General features: G+C 49.0%; 1 protein-coding gene across 1 annotated transcript in view; it reads left to right on the forward strand.

Moving 5' to 3' along the window:
* LOC135829787 (neurogenic locus notch homolog protein 1-like) overlaps window positions 1-16,013 on the forward strand; it is a 92,572-nt gene that overhangs the window by 37,217 nt on the left and 39,342 nt on the right. Inside the window, exons 9-10 of the mRNA XM_065342170.1 lie at window positions 3,978-4,286; window positions 11,990-12,265. Of these exons, the coding sequence (XP_065198242.1) occupies window positions 3,978-4,286; window positions 11,990-12,265 (585 nt within the window). The remainder of the gene's footprint in view (window positions 1-3,977; window positions 4,287-11,989; window positions 12,266-16,013) is intronic.

Genomic DNA, 16,013 nt, shown 5'->3' on the forward strand with positions numbered 1-16,013 from the left:
GGCGTTTCGGCGTTGTGTTGCTGCCATCGACTCGTGCTCAACACACACGTTGGTGTCTCGTCAGTTGGCAGAGGAGTTGGCACTGGAGGTGACGACGTTAACGCCTGATATCATCACCGTTGACGGCAATACACTCAAGGTACTGGGCTCGGCTGTCCTGGATGTCGAGCGGGTGGACGAGACGGTATTTCTGCCTTTTTCGTCTGTGTCTGTATCAATTTTTCCGGAGTTGAGTGTTGTGAATGCGGACGTGCTTCTGGGCCTCAACCTGATATCGCAGCATGGCAGAGTCGATCTCAAGTACGCAGACTCCAAGCTCGTCGGGGCATCTTTCGGCCAAGCAGCTTCAGCTTCCGCAGATGTGCCCAGTTTGGACGAGCGCAGTGATGACGCTACGCCATGTTACCGTGGAGCATGACGGGGCAGATGTCATTTTGACCACTGCGGATGGGTCAGTTCGTTGGCGCGCTGATGTTGGCTACTGGGAGCTTAAGTGGGCATGGAAAGACAAACCCCCCACGCGTCCAGTCGGGTCAGGCATTGGTGAATATTCCCGGCATAGCCTGTCAACAGACCAGGAGTCACAGTTCTGCTAGGAAGTGGACACGTGGATCCGCAATGATGGTTGGCACCCCAGGACCAAGCAGTCCATGGTAAACCTGGTGCTGTGTTGCCCTTGTTGGCGGTGGCCCAGACGCACAAGGAGTCCACCCCTGTCCGCCCGTGTTTGGACTACCGGCAACTCAACAAGTTGATTGTGTTGCATCCATGTTTGGACGTGCCTGTTTGCCAAGAGAAGTTGCGTCAGTGGAGGTCTCTTGGCAACGCCGATAGCCACGTGTTGCTGGACATCAGCAAGGCTTACCTCAACATCCGCATCGCGCCAGCTCTCGCCAAGTTCCAAACGGTCGTCTGGAAGGGCCAGCTGTTCGCAAGGGAGAGGATGGGCTTCGGTCTATCGATTGCGCCCAAATTCATGGACATAATCGTCAAGTGGGTCCTCCGTGCGTATGCTGATGTGGACAACTATGTCGACGATTTGTATGTTCCGAAGCCTCGTCTGCGTGCTGTCACCGATCAGTTGTCGCAGTACGGGTTGCCCACCAAGCCAGCGGAGCCAGTCGTCTCTGCTAGGGTACTGGGTCTGCAGCTGTCAGAGTCTGCAATGGCCAAGTGAGGTGGAAGCGTCGTGGTGACGTCATGCCGACCTGTCAGCCGGATGCCGTCACACGGCGCGAGATTTTCAAGTGGTGTGGCAAGCTGATCAGCCACTATCCCGTCGGCTCCTGGCTGCGCCCAGCGTGCAGTTATCTGAAGCGTCTGTCTAGCCTTCAGCCTGGATGGGACGATCCAGTGTCTCATGAAGTCGTCGCTTGTTGTGCAGAAGTCATTCACCGATGACCCTGCACAAGGCGTGTGGTCAGTTCCTGAAGCCGCACAGTGGTCGTTGTGGTGTGATGCTTCGGACATCGCACATGGTGCTGTCATTCAGGCTGATGGTATGATTGTCGAGGATGGCTGCTGGCTGCGGCAGGAGGACGACCGGCGACACATTAAAGGGGAAGTATACCCTAAAATCAAATTTTCACCAGTTGTAGTCTTCGGGGTGCTGAGTCGAATGGTCTTGGTCCGAGGAAGCTGAGACGCTCCCTTCCTACTTGAATCCCAATCGAACTCGCGCACTTCCACCGAAACTGGGTGACTGCGCCCTACTAGATGGGGATTTGTATGCAAAATGTCACTAAAAGCGCCATTTCGTTCTTATAAAAGCACGGATGACCGCGATTGGCCCATATGTTGTAGTCTTTTGGACGCTGAGTCGACTGGTTTTGGTCCGAAAAGGCTGCAATGCAGCGTTCCTCCTTTATTCCCAATCGAACATGGTTGAACAAGCGGTCACGTGCTCCTGCGTACACCAGTCACCTGGTCACCGTGCCTGCAGGGTACAACTTACTAGCCTGTTTGACCTTTTTTGGGTGCAGTCCTGTCACTCGAGTTGAACCTTGGTGTGAAAGTTGTCGCCTGCTGGCGCGGTGACCAGGTGATTTGGGCACCCAGGAGCACGTGACCGCTTGTTCAACCATGTTCGATTGGGAATAAAGGAGGAACGCTGCATCGCAGCCTTTTCGGACCAAAACCAGTCGCCTCAGCGTCCAAAAGACTACAACACCCAGAAGACTACAACTGGTGAAAATTTGATTTTAGGGTATACTTCCCCTTTAACATCGCTGAGCTTGACGCCGTGATCAAGGGGTTGAACCTTGCCGTGCAGTGGCAAGTGAAGGAGCTCACGATATTCACCGATTCCAAGACTGTGGCTGCTTGGTTGCAATCGGTGCTAGGCAATGTGTCTCGTGTTCGCGTCAGTGGCCTACAACAGGTACTTGTGCAGCGCCGTCTCCAGATTATCACTGATCTCGTCGCTGTCACAGGCTTGACGTTCAAGGTCCAGTCGATCAGCAGTCAGCAGAACAAGGCGGATCAATTGACCCGTGTTCCCAGCAGCTAGATCTGATGTGGCAAGACGCTCCTTGCTCGGATTGCACCGTCCGTCACCGCTGCGGTGGTGACCGTTGGTCCATTCTCATTGGACAGAGTATCTGCTGCTCAGAATGCAGATCCTCTGATTGTTTCGACTCGCCAGCAAGTCATCGATGGTGACCCAGTTACTGATCCTGCGTTTGTCAAGGTCAAGTCACAGCTCGTAGTCCATGATGGTATGCTGTGTCGAAGTGTGAAGTTGCCGCCCAATGATGCAGTCGTCATTCCTGTTATTCCTAGTTCACTTGAGTCCGATGTCGTTCGTGCTGCTCATGTGAACTATGGTCATGCGTGTCGGGAGGGTACATGGTGTTTCCTCCGCTCAAAGTGCTATTTCCCGAACATGGCTGCCCAATGTCAGCAGTTTGTGCGCCACTGTTAGCCGTGTGCTGCTGCGAGCCCAACCAAGAGCGTTTCGACGGAGGCCAGTCGCCATGCTGTTGCTGATGTGCCTGTTGCGGGTGCTGTTGCTGGTGTGCCTGCTGCAGATGCTGCTGTTGACGTGCTTGCTGTTATTGATGTGCCAGCTGCGAGTGCTGTCTCTGATGCTGGGTCTCGGTTTGATCCCCGTGATCCTAATTATGTGTCGCTTCGAGCCCCTGCCGATGATCCTGCTCCGTATCAGTTTCGCCCATATGGCCTTCGTCAGCGTGGTTCGCTTGCACCCCCTCAGCGTTTCCGTTAGTTTTGCTTTGTGGCGCTATTTAGTATTTGTGATGGTAATTTATTTGGCATACCACCAGGGGGAGAGGTGAAGTAGAGTAACCCTCTTGCGCATGTTGTACGTAATGTAATGATTGATACGTACTTTCGATATTGATTTCGCTGGTGCACACGTTGGTGCAGCGCTGGTGCACCCGCTGGTGCACGCGCTGATGCATGCGCTGGTGCACCCGCTGGTGCACGCGCTGATGCATGCGCTGGTGCAGCCAGTTGTTTTGCGTCGTACGTGATGCAGCTTGTTGAGGAGAAGGGTTTTCAATATCTTGTGTTCAGTTCTTATTGCTTCTGGCCTGGTTGAGGTCGTGCTTTTTTCTTCTGTACACTTCTTGTGCATTTTGGAATTGAAATTAATAATTATAGTCCAACTTATATCCTTGCGCTGGTCTGGTGGTGGATAATTCCACAACAGACTGTAGAAGTCAATGAGCGGAGGTTTGGCGTAGATCAACATCTACAACAGCTTGGAGATATTTTGCTGATGAGGTAAGCAAGGTTTGCTGGAAAACGCCGGTGGTGGGGACAAAATTATAGATGGTCAGGACGAAAGCTGTTGCTAACCCTTCTGACTATATCGTAAGAACATTTAAGATATTCTCATGTTGCCACTTGGACTTGGACTTTACTCATTTTTCTGGTGCCAGAATCCGAAATTGTTCGAATATTCCGCGCATTTCGATTTTTACTCTCCTCTGTGTTTTTCCTCTGCACCACAGGCTGGAAGAGGGTATCTGACTATCCTGTCAGTGCAAAGTTGTTCCGGGAGGTTCCCCTGACTTATCCTGAAGCCTTGCCCTTTTGCTCATCTCTTTCTGGCGGATCAATAGTCTACCACTTTGATTCACTGGGAGAAGAAAAATTGACAGCACGTAAAAAGTTTGCAGATACCTTCAACCTTGACAATGACCCCAATAGGTACTGGGTACAAACGCTGGGAATAGATGAGTGCGCATATATGACTGGCAGACAGCCAGCAAGGAACGACTGCCATGCAACGACACATGCAGCCTGCAGCAGGGCCTTGAGTAAGTATAATCGTAGTGTGTATCTGTGTGTATGCATATGTGTGTGTGTGTGTGTATGCATATGTGTGTGTGTGTGTGTGTGTGTGTGTATCTGTGTGTGCGTGTGTTTGGCGGTCAATTCTTCAGCCTTGCAAGCTGTTGAACGGTGCAATCCCAGCACAAGCTGCTATGGCTTCTGCTGTAGCATCGCTATCATCGCCTCCGGCGATGGGCGTCCAATGGTCCAATGGTGCATGTGTGTGTGTGTGCATGCGTGCATGCGTGCGTGTGTGCGTGCGTGTGTGTGTGTGTGTGTATGTGTGTGTGTGTATGTGTGCTGCCAGCTAGTTTGGTTGGTGGGTACACTTATGCCAGATAGTGTTGGGCCTGTTGCCAACGGGCTCGGCTGCTTGAAGGTGTATTGTTGTACCTACCACCTTTGTTGGTTTCAGGGTTCATATACTTTCTATTTGAAGTATACATACCTGTTAACCATGGACTGCTTCTGGCTAGATTAACTCTTGTGTAATCAATGGTGCTAGTGAAGCTTATATCAGATCCACTCTGATTTAGCCACCCACACTAGTACCAAGTATTACCTTCACTGGGGGCAGGGGTACCTGCAGTTGGATCCCGGGATGGATACCCTGATGCCGTCAATCCTTTTTTCTGCACCTTGTCCTAACCCACTTACTGAGGTGTGGTGAGCCCATAAGTGGGATCATTTCAAGTCCACCCTAGTTTGGGGATTTCAGGGGGTGTCGGCCGTTGGGTGGTTCAATGGCCAATTGAGTCATCTTTCCAAGATTCCTTTTGAGTCTCTCTCCCCTCTCCCGGGGAGACCCACGTGACCAGTTTTGGCAGTGAGCAAGTACAAGCAAGTACATGTGTGTGTGTGTGTGTGTGTGTGTGTGTGTGTGTGTGTGTGTGTGTGTGTGTGTGTATGTGTGTGTATGTGTGTGTGTGTGTGTGTGTGTGTGTGTGTGTGTGTGTGTGTGTGTGTGTGTGTGTGTGTGTGTGTGTGTGTGTGTGTGTGTGTGTGTGTGTGTGTGTGTGTGTGTGTGTGTGTGTGTGTGTGTGTGTGTGTGTGTGTGTGTGTGTGTGTGTGTGTGTGTGTGTGTGTGTGTGCATGGGCACATCCACAATGTGATCAACGAGGTATGGACCTGAGGTTCTGCCGTGTGTGACTGGTGAAACGCAGAGAACGCAGAGTCACGTTTCTTTTCCCAAGAAAGGTGACTTAGGATAGAAAGGTGACTTACGATAACTGGCGTGGCATCAGCCTCCGAGATGTGGTCGGCAAGGTCTCTGCTCGTGTTCGCCAGGATTGCCTGCAAGCGATAACGGAGGATGTTCTGCCAGATTCTCAGTGCGTTTTTCCGCAGGGTCAATGGCTTTAGTGACATGGTATTCACCGCAAGACAACTGATGGAGAAAGCAGTGGCGCACGATTCTGAGCTATTATGTGCTTTTCGTCGATCTGCCTGAGGCCTATGATTTGATTCCGCGGTTTGCTTTGTGGCTTGTGCTTCGCAATCTGGGGATTCCTCCGAAGCTGCTTGGCCTTGCCCAGTCACTCCGTGAAGGCATGGAGGCACATGTCCAGCTCCCTGATGTCATCACCGACAACATCAACGTCTGAAATGGCTTCTGTCAGGGCTGCACACTGGCTCCTACCCAAGAAGGGTGACCTCACTAGCTGTCACAACTGGCGTGGCATTGCACTTCTTGACATCACCGGCAAGCTGTTTTTTTTTTTTTTTTTTTAAACTTTGTTTTACTTCGCAAAATCCAAACGGGAATTTCTTCCCAATGACAAGGTAGCGAAGATCTTAAGAGGGAAGAAAAAAAAGACAGAGAGAGAGAAAAAAAGAAGGAAAGAAAAAAGTGTGTATGCACTGGAAATGATAGTCAGCTGGAAATCGGATCCATTGTCAAACATGGCATTTGCTACTGTTCCATGTAGTCAACGAGCAATTGCGTAGGGTACTGCTGCAGCTTTGAAGGTCTCCAGAGTTGTGCTGGAGCGGACGTCTCCAGGTAATCTGTTCCATTTACCTGTAGCGTTGAAGGCGTACCTCGACTTGCCAGCGTTTGTTCTTGCAACTGGAAGACTGAGTCCGTCCTGCTGCTGAAGGCGGGTTTCTCTGGTCATTTGTGGAGTCATTAGTTCTGTGACGGACTGCGATGTCTCACCATGTAGGCTCTTCCACACAAGAGCTAAGGTGTTCTGGTGGAAGTGCTCTGACACCTGGAAAACTCCCAGCCGGGTCACCAAAAGTTCAGCTGAGTGTCGCGTGGGCACACCGTAGACAGTGCGGACTGCTCGATTCAGCAGAACCTGCAGCCTCCTGGTCTCAGCACTCGACAGTGAGCCACTGAAAGAGGGCGAGGCGTATAGGGCGTCTGGCTGTTAGGCTTGGGGTGGGAGAAGCAGGAGCATAATCCCAGAGGAGGCTAGAGGCGTTCGGTTGCCCAGTCCCAGTCAGACTGCCTCAGGTGGTCATATACCTTCTTCTTGAAGGTCTGCATCGACTTCTGGAAGGGGTGAGCACTGAGGATAGAGGTTGGGAGGGAATTCCAGGTGTCAATCATACAGTGGGGGAAGGACTGAAAGACATTGTTCCGAGACTGAGGTGGGACAGTCTTGGTCAGCTGGAATGGATGGTGGCTCGCAATTGTGCGCACGCTGGCTCGGGTGCGGGCCGGGGCTGGGGCTGGAGCTGGCGGGGGTAGGAGGGCTGTGATCATGGCAGGGCCAGTCAGATAGTGGAGCTTGAACAGGTAGCAGAGAGCAGCAACAGAGCAACGGATGTCCAGGCTGGGCAGGTAGCAGCCATCACCAATGACGTGGAGTGCCCTACGTTGGATGGCTGTGAGCTTGGCTAGTGTGGAGGGTGCTGCGCTCATCCATACCAGCATTTCATGCTCCAGGATCGGCCGAACAAACCCACGGTATACTACGGCACGGCATCGTGGGTTGAGAGCCATGGCAGCCTTGCGGAAGAAGCAGAGTCGCTGCGCACTGCGTATTGCGAGGGACCGTATGTGCTGCTTGAAGCATAAGTAAGTAAGTAAGTAAATTATCGTGTCCGTTCCCGAAGGGAACTCACGACGGCCGCTAACACCCGGTAAATCCTAGCGGCAGATGCAGCGCCTAACGGTGGGGGTGAGTGGATAAGTCTCACAACCACTGGCACAAGTGCCGAGAACGACCCCATTAGCTGCATCCATGTACCCCTTGTGCCTGGCCACAAGTTCCCAGTTGACTGTGGGTAGCAGCACGGCTGGAAAAACCGCTCCCAGGCAGGACTTGAACCAGGTACCTCTCGTATCTCAATCATGGTCTTTGACCAACCCACTGTGCCTGCCTGGTCTTGACGCATAGCTGGCTGTCAAATGTTACTCCTAACAGGCGGAGCTGATCCACCTCAGGTACGTCTGTCCTCTAGAATGTGATAGAGGGAACTGGGTGGTGGGATCGTCGGTGGGTGATCGTGAGGGCTTGTGACTTTGTCGGCTCAAACCTGATTCGCCAGAGGGTGTCCTAGTCGGCAAGTGCGTCAACAGCCTGCTGGAGCGTTGCGACTCCATCTGGGATATTGGCTCGGGTTGTGATACACGTATATACCGTGGTGTCGTCGGCATATACTGAGAGTTTAGCCTATTCAGGTAGGTGGTCCTCTAATCCGGCATAGTGACCGTGATACTGTGTTGGAGCGTCTCACTGCGGACCTTGCTGCTCTGGACAGGTACCTTACAGGGAAGGGACTGATTCTTTTAGAAATTGTGTCTCATCAGGGTTAAAACCCTGATAAGACACAATTTCTACTATTACGTCGCCCAACTAGTCCCTTACCCACCACTGTGTCCATATCATGCCGCAACTCCACTCTCTACCCTGCGCACACAGCCAATTACCTGGGCCTCATTGTCGATGAGCACTTGGCATTCGATGCTCAAGTAGAGCGAGTTTGCATTGCCGTCAAGCAGAAGGTCGGAGCCTACAAGCATGCCAGGCAGAACCTGAACCACAGAGCGCGTCGTGTTTTCTATCTATCCACTATTCAATCCACTCTTGAGTATGCTAGTTCTGTCTACATTAACTGTCTATCTCGCCGTTCATACAACTAGCTGATAACACAGTACTAGTCTTAAAAGAATATTTGCCCTTGACCGCAGAACTCCCACTGAGACACTGTACGCTTACACCAAGATCTACACACTAGAGCAACGCTTAACTTTCAAGCAATACAATACGTCTTTGTCTTTCGCTGTCTGCATGGTTTATCTAGCCCACTTCTCAGCCTCCTATTCGCCCCCCGCTGCACTGGCCCACATACTGCTGCCACAACCCGGGGCCAAGCTACTGCTGCTCTTGTCTTGCCTGCCTGCCACTCCCGGTATGGTTTCCATTCCATTGCGTATCGTGGTGCGGACAAGTGGAATGCGCTGCCTCCATCTTGTCGCCTGGCCGGGTCGCCTGCTTTGTTTTGCTCTCTCACAAAGTCACATTTAGGGTTCCCAGTAAAAAGGCAACATTAGGGAGGTTTCGCTCTACGTAATTACGTATGAAAATCCGTATGTCGTACGCGCCGGGGAGCGAGGGCAGCTTTCATACGTACATCTCTCTACGGATTTCCGTAGGAAAGCTCTTTCCTACGTTGGGTCCTCCGAAGGAATTTTTGAAATATTTTTCGCATTTTCCGCATTTGTCCATGGCAACGTTCAAGCCGCGTGAAACACAAGGTACACACACCATACACCACGTGCAAAATAAGATGGAAAACGCGGTTTCGGTTCATGGTGCATGCGGTGGGCGCATGCAGCCTACGTGTCTCCAAAGCAACAACCCGTGTTTAGCAGTCGTGGATAAATCACGTAGAGCGAAACCCAGCAGCTCTGATTTTTACGTATGAAAATTCCGTGCAGTTCCTACGTTATTTTCATACGTAATGTAGAGCGAAACCTCCCTATTGCCTGCTGGGAAATCCCTAATGGGGTATTCACACGACAGGCAAATCCACGTACACCGGAAAATTGCTATGGTATTTTACCTGTGAACGAGAAAAGTGCCTGAAAATGGCTGAAAAGTGAAAGCGAGTTGGGGGCCTACTTTCACGATAATCGTGGCGTGCACGAGTACATTTACACCAAAAAGCGCGAAACAAGACTTGATTTTTTACGCGGCTCTTTAGAGCATGATAATTATTGTGTATGTGTTTTGAAAATTTGAAATACCCATGGCTACTGGTCGGTGAAGCATTCAAAAATGCAAACGTGTCTGTCGTCGAGTGCAGCTGTGTGAATCCACACAGTCACTTTTCTCGTATGTCACTCCCTGTAAAATGTGAAATTGCCTGTCGTGTGAATACCCCATAACAAAATAAGAAAAATAGGGCTGAAACGATCATTCAATAACTCCTAACGATCAAACAATATCATTAACGGTCGATATATTGGTTTTATCGATTCTTGTCGGCTCTACTCGTGTACCTCGCACACCAGTTTATGAAAAAATTCCATGATACCTTTGGTACGTTAGAAATTTGTGGCACCGCACTGTTGACATCTGTGGAAATCTGGCTGGTTTTATCAACATGAACTAGAGAATTTCATGTTGTTTCTAGAGCAAAAAATCTTGTCATTACCATCTGGCAACTGCTCTTATCTCCAACCTCTCACACAAATGAACCAAAAACACAAAGTCTTCTCTCCCGATCTCTTTCAAAGCCACAAATCAATTTTACCCCGTTTTGAAGTACATGATTGTACTCGTATTCACTATCGGATGGAGTGCAAGGGCTAGAATACTGTCACTAATATGCATGCATAATGAATCGTTAGCACTCGTTTTGAACACTAGCGATTATCGATTCCACTCTTAACGATCGATATGCGAGTTACCGGTATAATTGTTTCAGCCGTGAAAAAAAATTATAATATAAATTTAACTCACATTCATTCGTGAGGTTGTGATGGCAAGACCAAAGGAGACCAGAAAGAAAACACCATCGCGACTAGCGCCAGTGGCATCGTGATTCGTACGACTTTAATGGAAAAGTGGGGAACTTTTCGCTGCAGTGAATGTGTCTTGAAATGGACACATTTACTGCAGCGAAAAGCCAAGTGCAGCTGGGATTCGAACCCGCACTATCGCCCTGCATGCATCCCCCGATGCACTTCGCATACATGCTAATTCTTGCAAGTCGCTTCACGTTATGATCTTGCATTTGAAAGCCCTATTTGAATATGCATTGTGGCCAGCCGTCTTTGCTGGTACGGTACGGGACAGGTACGGGACACGTACGGTCGAGGGTAATATGACACCGTCTACTGCCTTGATGACCTAGGCAAAAAAGCATAAGGATGTTCTACATTTTTCAATTCTCCTATTTTTTCAGGCATAACCTGGGATTCGAACCCGCACTATCGCCCTACATGGATTGCCCCATACACTTCGCATTCATACTCATTCTTCCAAGTTGCTTCACGCTATGATCTTGCGTTTGAAAGCCCTATTTGAATATTGCGGCCAGCTGTATGTGGCCAGCTGTGTTTGATGGTACGGTACGGTACGGGACAGATACGGGATAGCGCCAGGTGTGACACAAACACACAAACAAACAAACACACAAATACCAAATTAAAGCTGTGTGGACCCTGGCTAGCGCCACACGTTACTGAAGTAACGTCTTTTCCATAGCTACGGAAATAATCATTATTATGTTGTAGCTGACAATTGACATTATGTGTAGTGTCTCTTGAACGTGCACGTCGCCATTGAAAAATGGTAGATCTCGGAAAATTTTGGTTCTGGACCCAGTGATCGGCGCCAGCGCTGTTTCCGTCAAGTTTGCAGTGAATGCGTCCGTGACAAATTCATCGTCTGGTTGTCTCTGCCCGTGACTCCAACCGCCTATCGCAATGGATAGCCGCCTGGAGTCCTGGGCAATAGCTAGGCATCAAGTCTGAACCATGCTCATTGCAATGAAAGTTGTGATGTAAGTGGGGCTCAATAATTATCATCGTCACAGGTACTGTGTGAACTACAGCCAACTCTTTTGGATTTGATTCTTACATATGTTGACCTTGAATGTTTGGAGGCACCTTGAATGAGGTTCGTGAAGCAGGAGGTCTGCAGGCAGGTTGTTCCAGGGTGTGATGGTGAAGAAGGGGAAGGATCGCAGGAGGTAGTCAGGGTCTTTGCGAGGGTGTGTCGACTGTAGCTGGAAGCCATTGTACATCTGATGTTGCCATGTGCGCAAGCTAACTATGGCAGGGGGCTTGGTTGGTGGCAGCATGACGTTTATCTGGGGAGGCCCTGGAATGTAGTGCAGCTTGTACAAAATTAATATGACAGAGCTGCTACCATCCAGCAGTACTTATCGAATTTATTTTAATACAGTAAAATCTTGTGATTGAAAGAGAATAGGGGAACAAAAAATGACAAGGCAACATTCTGGAACCGAACCTTTCCTACTTTGTTTCGCAACAGGACCATATTTGATCCATTGCTATTTTAAATGTCTGGCCAATGTATTCATTATGTACTCCACCCGTCACCACCATGCACTCTTAGCGGAACCAATGCATGAAGCATTATCGCACCATTATAGCTGTTTTGCGCCTTTGAGCACGTCAGTAGAGGATTTTAAATGATAATAGAGTGTAAAGGCATGTTCTTGCGTATTTGATAATTTCATTGTTTTTTCTCTGTGCAGATTGGTTCAATGACCCACTGAAATGTTTTCCAAATACTTACCTTTTGGAGATACCATTGTATAAACTCACCCCAAACGCTGACAAACAACGGATGACAGATAAATGTAAGGTATTTGGTCTGGCATTGCCGTCCAATCGCCATTGCCTTAGGCAGTATATGATGACAAATCAGGTAGCAGGATTTGCCTGGCTGGGTAAATATGAGAGTGAATGGCCACGTATTGATCGTTTTGGAAGTGAAGACCCAGCAGGTCCGACCAAACAGGTTTGTGAGGGTAAGCTAAAAAATTTGCATACATGTGCCAGCAACGTTGCAAGTTGTTTCAAAAGTTTCAGCGTATGAACATGTACATTTCTCTACCATGAAGTTTGTGTGTGTGTGTGTGTGTGTATGTGTGTGTGTGTGTGTGTGTGTGTGTTTGTGTGTGTGTGTGTGTGTGTGTGTGTGTGTGTGTGTGTGTGTGTGTGTCCCATATGGTGCAGTGGTATGTGCAGCGATTTCCAATCGATAGATTGCGGGTTCGATTCCCGACGATTATGGTCACACACGTCTTTCTTCTCTTTCTCAGACTCTTCCTGACTTTTCTTTCATTCTCCTGGGTGGTTACCAACAGCCAGTGCATGCCGGAGTATGTGGTGTGATGTGTGTGCGGGGGACAAAAAAATGAAAAGACCAAAAATAGGGATTCACTGGCCAGAAAATGTCACTCCAAATAGCTGTATGGTGTAGACCAGGCTGAATAGTGACGGTCAATTCTTCAGCCTTGCAAGCTGTTGAATGGTGTAATCCCAGCACAAGTTGCTATGGCTTCTGCCGTAGCATTGCTATCATCGCCTCTGTTGTCTTGTCTCTGTTGTTGTTATGTCCACTCTCTGCTACATGTACACTGCATGTATGCACGGGAATGGAAGAGCCTGGCATTGCCTGTTCGCTTTTGTCCACGATGAACTGTACTAGGCGCTCATCTGTGCAATCTGGGGGAGATATTGACGCACGAAGGCAACAAAGCGCTTGGTCTTGGGTGGTCCTGCAGAGACCAACTTCCAAGACCCGTCCGTGATGGTACTGAAAACGGGTTTTGACTCGTGCTTCACAGGGAAGAGTACAGTATCCTCTGCGTCAGAGTCCGTGCCCACTGAGGGCACTGTCTGGCTTGTCTGCTGGGGTGTGGAAGCACTACGGGTACGGGGTTCAGTGTGCGTTCCCACATGCTTTACTTCTTTGGCAGCTTTGCACTCGCACTTTCGCTCGGCTTCGACTTTCCACTACTACTGGTACGGCTACTCTTGTTCGTAGTACTAGTACTACCTGCACTCTCCTTGCCTTTTGAATTTTGTTGCTGGTGGTCGACATGGGCAATGACGGAAGGCCTGAAGGAACTCAGTTCGCTTCGTAATTCTGTAATATGTGCACATAGCTCATCCAGACGCCGTTTCCGCGCTCCTCTCGATCTTTTGACTCACTAATATGCGCCGATAATTGCTGGAGCAAGCTGAGCACATTGGCTTCGATGCCTGGTAGACTGCACAGAAGTCTCAAGGGTTCACCTGCCAGCTCGTCCATAGCAGAGAGTAGATCAGGGAGTGACAGCTACTCAAAATATCACCTACTGTACGCTACCATTCTACACTACGACTCCTTACTCCTTACCTTGCTGCTATGAACTTGAAAACTCAACCCGTCATATGCAGGTCTGGTGTTGGATGCAGACTTTTCGAACAGAAAGAGGCCAAGCAACTGACGTTTTTCAAACTAGATCATGCATGCTGGGCCAAGCCACACGTCAGGCGAAATAGCACGTCATAGTACATTTGAGATCAGCAGGAAGAGAATGACGACGTCCACTAATTTAGTATCTGTGCACACGAATCTGCTGTGTGTGTGACTCTGTGTGTCAGCTATGATAATCTGTGGTTCCATGCCTAGCATGTACGTCTGAACCATCCTGCAAAGTTTGAAAGACGTAGGTTGAGCGATCACTCCGCGAAACATACTATTTGAAATTCTCTTCATAGTATATCTTCCACCATTGAAATTTCGAGTTTCTTCAAAAAAAGTGCTGAGAGGGGTGGCTTGCAACCTCGATATGGCTTGTTCCAGGCATGCTTTGGAGCCATCTTCTGTTGAAGTAATGGCGGGGATCTTCCCTGCAACTGCTACAACAAAAAATGATTCGATCTGAGAAAGGGTGAGACCGCGAATCTCGGTTGAATATTGAGTATTTCAAGCCTTTTCACAACGAAGATTGAGTTCTTTTTGGAGATGGACGTCGCGGCAAAGGACATGGTGTCCGACTTCTGGCGTCTGGTGAAGCCAGGGATCATTTGTCCAGTCAGGTCGGCAGCCTAACCGTCGGTAAACTTGTGTTTGGATCCCGTTCTCCTCGATGTGGTAGATCACAAACAATTTGATATCGCCCAAATTGATCTCAGCATCCTGCGTACGGTATTTTATATTCAGAAAATCCCAAAGTGTCTCTGTGTGGCCGTCCTATGCCACGAGAAACTCCAATCAGGCTCCTATGTCCTCTGCCTTCATGATTGAAGGTCCACTTCGTTTGAACAACGAACACAACAATCGAGGACGGCTTTGTAATGAAAAATACAGCTATACTGGAGCTGAAAAAAGGAGAAAAAAACGTGCTCAGGATGAGACTCGAGTACACGCATACTCTCCCAGCAGGTGAAACGGCAATTTTTTTGTGAAAAAATGCGTGTCGCCGACTGACCAGTAATTTCGCCTGACGCACATCCACCAAGCATGTCTTGCTTTCCTACGCACAGCAACTCGTAGATACAGTAAAACCTGTGACTACCGACCACCCCTTGGTGCCAGCAAAAACGGTCTTTAGGAGCAGGTGGTCTTTAGTTAGAGGTTTGCACCACGTGACCATATACTGTAAAACGACAAACTTTCGCGAGCGATTAACTTTCGCGACTTTCGCGAGCAAGGTCGAATCGCGAAAGTTTGACACACGAATATGAAATTTGTACTACACGATCGATGCGTCGATGATCGATCGTTTTGCAACAGATCTGTACAGTACGAGAACGTGCGCATGTCCAACCAAAGAGCGCAGCTGTTGCAACGACGGGTTACGCACCAACACCAGTCTTGCAAGTAACCAACATTAGTTGTCGTTGGAGTACGGCGACTTGAACCAGAAGAGAATAAAACGATCGACTGGAGAATGTCTCAGTGTTGTGGAAAGTGTTGTTGAATTTCTTGGAGCGCTTGGCCAGCTTGCTGTTGCGTAGATTTTAGTGTTGTACCGCTCGAAGAAGTCTTCTGAATTTTATCGCGATGAGTATCGCAGTGGCTCAGCAGTTCGAAGAGAAAGTCTTCCGATGATCCCTCTTCGAACGTGCCATTCTTTCTCTCAGTACTAGTACTTACCTTATGGTTCTCTTTGATGCCTTGATTCCTTCTTACATTCCTTGATTCCTTCTTTCATTCTTTGATTTCTTCTCTCATTCTTCATGCACTCTGCGCCCAGCACTCCGAGGCTTCGTAAAATAAAATTCTTTGATTTTCGGTGGAAGGTAGAAATCGCTAAAATTAATCGCCGCTTACTGGTCCAGTTTGCCAAAACGCTAAATTTAGCCGCCGCGAAAGTTTGTCGTTTTACAGTATAGATCCCATTATATGATATGTATGTCAAAATGCAGCTAATACAATTCCCCAGGACTTGCGCAATGTCATTCTTATTTCAGGTCAAACAACACTTGGAGAGAAAGACGGAGAGATGGAGAGAGACAGACAGAGAGAGAGAGAGAGAGAGAGAGAGAGAGAGAGAGAAGATTAATTTTTTGCAGACTTCAAATTTAGCTGCTACTTCTGAAGCCAGGAGTCAAACGTTCCCTGGGGAAGTTTTGTTTTGCGCTGGGCCTCAAATTTGTTCATGCGATCAATCGTACGGACTGTCCTTGTGGTGACTTCTCGATTGCTTGAACGCGATCCTTCAGCATCAGGACCTTGTGGTGCTGCTTTGTTTCTGGATTCCTTGATACCATCGTCAATCG

Source organism: Sycon ciliatum, chromosome 13 (assembly GCF_964019385.1).
Source record: "Sycon ciliatum chromosome 13, ocSycCili1.1, whole genome shotgun sequence".
Classification (NCBI taxonomy): domain Eukaryota; kingdom Metazoa; phylum Porifera; class Calcarea; order Leucosolenida; family Sycettidae; genus Sycon; species Sycon ciliatum.